The sequence below is a fragment of the Nematolebias whitei genome, chromosome 15, assembly GCF_014905685.2.
Source record: "Nematolebias whitei isolate Nwh7 chromosome 15, NemWhi1, whole genome shotgun sequence".
Taxonomy (NCBI): Eukaryota; Metazoa; Chordata; class Actinopteri; order Cyprinodontiformes; family Rivulidae; genus Nematolebias; species Nematolebias whitei.
The window spans coordinates 7,564,189-7,570,745 of record NC_056512.1 but is presented as its reverse complement, the minus strand read 5'-3'; the positions used below and the strand labels follow the sequence as shown (position 1 = coordinate 7,570,745).

General features: G+C 42.1%; 1 protein-coding gene across 1 annotated transcript in view; it reads left to right on the top strand.

Annotated features, from left to right (window-relative positions):
- Positions 1–4,808: 4,808 nt before the first annotated feature.
- The window catches only part of LOC119422021, a 2,414-nt gene continuing 665 nt past the window's right edge, over positions 4,809–6,557 (top strand). Inside the window, exon 1 of the mRNA XM_037689362.1 lies at positions 4,809–5,934. Coding sequence (XP_037545290.1) covers positions 5,103–5,934 — 832 coding nt within the window. The 5' untranslated portion in view covers positions 4,809–5,102. The remainder of the gene's footprint in view (positions 5,935–6,557) is intronic.

Here is a 6,557-nt window from a genome sequence, read left to right as displayed (position 1 = left end):
AACTCTGTCACGGAACAAAAAGGCGAACTCTGGCCCGGGCTAAAACCTAGGTCTCGGTCCGGTAGAAGCGAACTCTAGCGCGGGTCAAGTACAGTGTGAATGTAAACAGACCAAGCCCCGCTCGGCATGGTAAACAAACACGCATTGCTCTGACCTTATATGGAGCCGTCAGCTGCCTTGTGTGAAAAATAAAATTCTCCATGGTCTTCTGTCTCACCTTCTGCTCATGCTAAGTCCATTTTTGAAAAATGACACAATATAACTCCTAAAACTGCTAAAACTTGATGCCACTTTGTTTTTATTTTTATTTACAGAATAAGAAGAAGACATGTCTTCAGAGGTTTTTGTGTCGTTTCTTTCAGTAGTTCTTGGTGCAGCGCCCCCACAGGCGAGCGGAGGAATAGGTTGGTTCAAAAGGTTGACTCAACTGCACAAACTCAAACTCACCATCTCAAATGTAAACAAAAGCTCATGAATATTGGTCCCAAACCGAACCGAGTCTACCGGACTATCTAGTGTGAAAACGACCATTGACTGCTGGCTGTTGCCATTGTGCTTGCTCAGGATGGGAGACTGTGACAAAATTAAGATTCAACGAGCCTGCTTGTGTTGTAGGTGCGGGCAACCCAGTTGTAACGAGACCCAGAACGACACAAGACTCAGGCTACGAAAAGTGATGTTTATTTACAGTGAATAGAAAATATATACAATATATACAGGGCCCTGGGACTGGAACTCCTGGAAGAGGGAAATAGTTTGTTCAGGTCGGGAGCAGGTAAGTGACACAGGAGAAAAGGATCTGATATTAGTTGTTTCTGTCTTACAGCTTCTTCGGTACTGGAGTGAGTTCAGGAGTCCCAAGATGCATGAGTCCCAGCAACAGGGTTCAGATATCCAAGGTCCAAAGGTCCGGGTTTCGTGAGACCAGACAGGATGTCGAGAGATCAGGACAGGAATGGAACGGCCAAAACGAGGAACTGCTGGCATAGGAAGCACAAGCTCAGTATCACAAATACTTGAGAACATAAAAGGCTGAGAGCACTAGTACCGGGAGGGAATCAAAGCTCCAGCATCGAGTAGTCTTGGCTGCAGCCTTAAATAGGAGTCGATGCTCATCAGGGAGATGACCGCCAGGTGTAGGTCGTTAGCGGCCATCTTGGGAGCTGCAGCAGAGCTACTCTCACAGCTTGCTTCCTTAGATATAGAACTTTACTAATTGGCTTTTCTATGTATGTGAATATTTCTGTAAAGTGCCCTGAGACAACTTTGTTGTGATTTGGCACTATATAAATAAACTGAATGAATTGAATTTGTGACGTCTCAGGAGTGACCCAATAGAACGAGACCCGGAACGACACAAGACTCAGAGTAAAAATAACAGTGTTTATTTATTTACAGTGATAATTTGGCTGCACAGGCATCAGGACTGTAACTCCTGGAAACGGAGGACAAGTTCAGCTGGGGCAGGTAGTTGTTTGGTTCAAACTTGTAATTAGTTTTCTTATCTTACATTTGGCGGTTCTTGTAGAAGTGGATCCAAGAGAATCCCAGAGTTTCCAGAGGAGATGGTGAGATCAAGGCACTGTGCAGCAGTTCCAGAACAGGATGATAACTCCCAGAGACTGAGTGGATAGGCACGAGAGATCAGAGCTTGGGCAAGGCACGAGAGATCTGAGAGCTGGAACACGTGGAATCAGGACTGGACCCAGGAGGTGACGAAGAACTGCAGAAACAAGATCACAAGGTAAGACTTGTATTCCATGAAACACTAAATGGCTAGAAACATTAAGTACCGGGGGAACTCAATGCTCCAGCGTCGAGTAGACTTGACTGCAGGCTTAAATAGGAGCAGGAGCTCATCAGGGAGATGGCCGTCAGCTGGGGGTGATTGGCGGCCATCTTGGAAGCTGCAGCAAGTGCTACTCTCACAGAATTAAATCTAGCAGAAGTTGGAAGCTCAACTCGGCGTATGTAATTAAAGTTTGGCTGTTTGGAGTCGCCATGAGTTCTACTAGTGAGACTGTAAGGGCAGATGGACGTTAACAGAGCTCGGCCTGACCCAAAATAAATGCTGATATCTAGTGTTGTAGTACTCGAGACCGGTCTTGGTCTCGAGACCGGTCTCGAGACCACTTTTTGACGGTCTCGGTCTCGTCTCGGTCTCGACCGCATTTGGTCTCGGTCTTGTCACGGTCTCGGACATTGAGGACTCGGGATTTTTTTTCAAGACCAGTCAAGACCACAACTGTGAAAATATCACTAAATTGCCAGAATATTGTCCAGTTTATTTGTTAACATCTTTGCTTTTACTGGATGCAAAACATACCGATTCAAATTCAAGCGATAACGTGACTCATAGCAGCTAGCTACATGTTTTTGTTACCACTCCAGTGTTGCCAGATTGGGTGGTTTACTGCCAATTGGCCAGTTTTCGTTCTGATTTTGCTGGGAACTCTGGGAAGATTTTTGTTGGACTGTTCCGTTTTGCCACATATTGTTAAATTACCTTGGCTTGTACTGATGTGGGTTTGTGTTCAAAAAGTAAATATACTGTAACAAATATAGATTGTGCAGGTTTTTGTGTGATGTTGCGGTTTTTAACCAATTTTTTGCTGGAAAATCTCGACTCTATCTGGCAACACCGAGCCCACCTCCTTTCACTCGCAAGCGTCAGGGAAGAAAAGTTAGACTTGTTTGTGTTTAGAACAAGAGAAGATGTCTTCTAAATCTGCTGTTATAAAGTTTGGCTATTTGAGTCACAAAGAGTATGTTTGCAAAACAACTCTGAAAAAAAAGCACACGGCGCAATGCAAGTTCTGCAGCGCTTCACTTTCGGAGACTGTCGGGACTACATCCAACTTTTATCGACACCTGGAAAGGAAGCACAAAGAAAGGTAAGCGCAGCAGCTTTGTGTAAGTGATGCTAGTAAAGCTAGCTAGTTAACGTTATCAATCTGCCTCTCTTCCAAGAACAATACAAACAGAACGTTTTATCAAGTATGGTTTATTTGTCATATGCAAAATCAACACAAGGTCGACAACAATGCAGTGAATTGCTTAGGACGAGAAAAACAGTCTTGACTCGCCAAAAACAAACAAAAAAATAACAACAACAAATACCAAAGCATGCATCACAAATACTAAAATAAGGGACAAAAAGTTGAAAAAGTAATTCATCGACATCAAATGTAAATACATCTAAATTAATTCATGTGTGTCAGACTCAGACCTGCTTTGTTTAGCCCTTAAATGAGTTTTACTTTATAACACTGATATAATTAACATATTAAGGGAAGTAAACAAATTCACTGTTTACATACAGTTAAATCAGGTCCTCTGAGTGTGTGTTAAAAGAAAAAAAGTAGATTATTATCTGCACAGCTTTTTTCTACCTTTTTTTTCTTTTAACACTCCCAGAGGACCTGATTTAACTTTTTTAAATTTTTCTACCTGGGTTATTGAGCATGCATAAGGACAAATTCACTGTTAACTTTGAGAGACTGAGGGGACAGGGCATGTGGTAACAAAATGTAGAAACGTTTCATCTTTCATCCAAAAGACTACTTGACTTCTTAACAAAAGACTTCATTGTAAGAGGGACTGTCTTCTTCTTACATCGCTGATATTGTTAGTATCACTCAGCCCCCTGTGAATAGCAAGCAACCATCAGGGTGCCAACGATTCATTGTTAGGCTGATGGTCTCCCTTAACATATTTGGCAAACTGGTTGATCCACTGTGAGAAGATGCTAACTGTGTTTAATATGTCCTGATGCATGCTCAATCACACAGGTAGAAAAATCTTAAAAAGTTAAATCAGGTCCTCTGGGCGTGTTAAAAAAGTAAAAATAAAAGGTAGAAACATTTCGTCTTTCGTCCGAAAGACTTCCTCAGGCTGAGGAGCTGCATTCAGCTCAGCCCTATAAATAGTGCCTCCTCACAGTGGACCAACCGTTTGTTGTTGATGAAACTAGCTGCTCACATGTTCAAGGAGGACCATCAGCCTAACAATGGATCATTAGCACACTGATGGCTGCTTGCCTTCACCGGGGGCTGAGTGATACTAGCAATAACAGCATTGTAAGAGGGGGACAGTTGAACCCGGAGGCCTCCACCTCTGTTTAAAGATGGATGGTTTCTTTTCACAAAGATGGCCTCCTTTACTCCTCTCTCAAACCATCGTTCCTCTCTATCAAGGATGTGAACATCTTCATCCCTGAAAGAGTGACCGCTGGTCTGGAGATGAGTGTAGACCGCAGAGTCTTGGCCTGAAAATGTAGCTCTTGAGTTTAATATAGCTCCTCATATTGAAGAAGTCTTTTGGATGAAAGACAAAACATTTGTATAATTTTTTATTGTTTAAACCCATCCAGAGGACCCAATTTAACTTTGTTAGATTTTTCTAAGTTTAATTTTTGCTTATGATAAACAATGGAGGATATATTTGACATACATTTATGAAGTTGCTACTTATTTTTAAGTGTTCTTTTGATGTAATTGATGTTCATGACCAGATATACTGATTCCTCCTTTGCATTTTTTAGGTTCCTGGAATACAAGGCAGGGCAACAGAATGATGTCACAGTCACACAGCCATCAATTTCATTATTTACGCAGAAAGTGCAGCTCTACAGCCCACAATCACCAAGGCAACAAGCCATCAGTCAAGCCATTGTCCAAGATTTGATCATTGGGTGTTGTCTGCCTCTCTCACTTGTGGAAAACAGTCATTTTAAACACTTTCTTGAAGTTATGGATAGTAAATACACACCGATCTCTAGAAAAACGGTTTCTGATAGACAAATTCCAGAGTTGGTAATCAAGGTCAAGGAAACTGTTTTGGAGAAACTGAAGACCCAGTCATCTGTGTCATTAACAACTGACCTCTGGTCTGATCGCAGGCTACGCTCCTTCCTTGGGGTGACCGCCCACGTGTGCTACAAATCAAAGGATTCCTATGCACTTGAATCCTACCTGCTGGACTGTAGGCGTTTCACAGGCAGACATACTGGAGAGCACATTGCGTCTGCCTTTGAGGAGATCACAGAGGAATACGGTATCCATGACAAAATTAGCTATATCATAACAGACAATGCTGCCAATATGAAATGTGCTTTCAAAGTACACATGCCCCAATCTGATGACAGCGAGAGTGAAGAGGAGCATTTAGATGACGAGCACCTGTGGGAGGACATTAATTCTCAGGAAGACACCGAATTACCCTGGTCATCTGGTGCACGTCTTTCCTGCTTTGCACACTCTCTGCAATTAGTTGTGAATGACGGCATGAAGGAGGTCAAGGCCATTTCTCACACAATAGCCAAAACATCACGGTTCACCACCTTATTGCATAGCAGTTCACAATTCAAAGACAAGTTTGAGGCTACGTTTGGCACTAATAGGACCATTCCAGCTGCAAACACAACTCGATGGAACAGTATATTTAAACAAGTACAGGCCTTCACAGCTCTGGACCACAAAGCCCTGAATGAAATGTGCAGCAAGGATCACGAGGAGTTGGTGTTTAGTGCCCGTGAGTGGAACCAGCTGAAGGAACTGAGTGCAGTTCTTGCTCCATTTTCTGAGGTAACAGACCTGACAGAAGGGGAGAAATCAGTTACCATTAGTATGGTGGTTCCAACTGTCCTGGACTTGAATACACACCTCCTCAAGATGGAGGACACTCGAATGCAGTGCCAGTCATTGGTCAGAGCCCTCCAGCAGTCTCTGGTGAAAAGATTTTCTGGAATCTTTTTAAAAACAAGCATGGCCAAAGACAGTGGAAGAGAGGAACCTTTTAACCACAATGTTTACTTCTTGGCCACCATGCTGGATCCTCAGTTTGGCTTAAGCTGGGTGGACTTAGATGTTACCAATGGGGGAAATTCAACATCAGTGAAAAAGTTCAGAGATGAGCTTAAGAAGACACTGACAGGTCAGTATATATTTTCTCTGCTGAAAATAAATGTCTTATTTGCAAAATCATAAATCCTAAAATATTTCAAATTAGTTGTCTATAAAAGCCTTAACTAGTCTTACAGTGGAATTCATAGTCTTCATTTCATCTGTTTACTTTTGTCATAAAAACATATTTTGTACACTCTGAGCCTATTGAAACAGATACTCTATATTTAGACTGGTAACATGCCTATTGTACACAATCCTGACTCACTTTTATATTAAATGGGACTGTACTTATATAGCACCTTTCTATCTTATCAGACACTCAAAGCACTTTACACTACAATCTGTGCCTCATTTACACATTCATACGGCACTCTACTAGATCTCTACAAAGCTAATTGAACAAATCATTCAAAGGAGACTAATCAGAGCTTTATCACATTCATACACTGATGGGACGCACATCGGAGGCAATGAGGGGTTCAGTGTCTTGCCCAGGGACACTTAGGCATGTGACTTAGGGGAGTCGAACCCCCAACTCTGGCGTTGAAGGACGACTGCTCTAACCACTCAGCCACAGTCGCCCCATTAACCATGTTTATTTGAATAGCAAAAATATAATTAATTAATTAAATTAATTAATTATATAATATA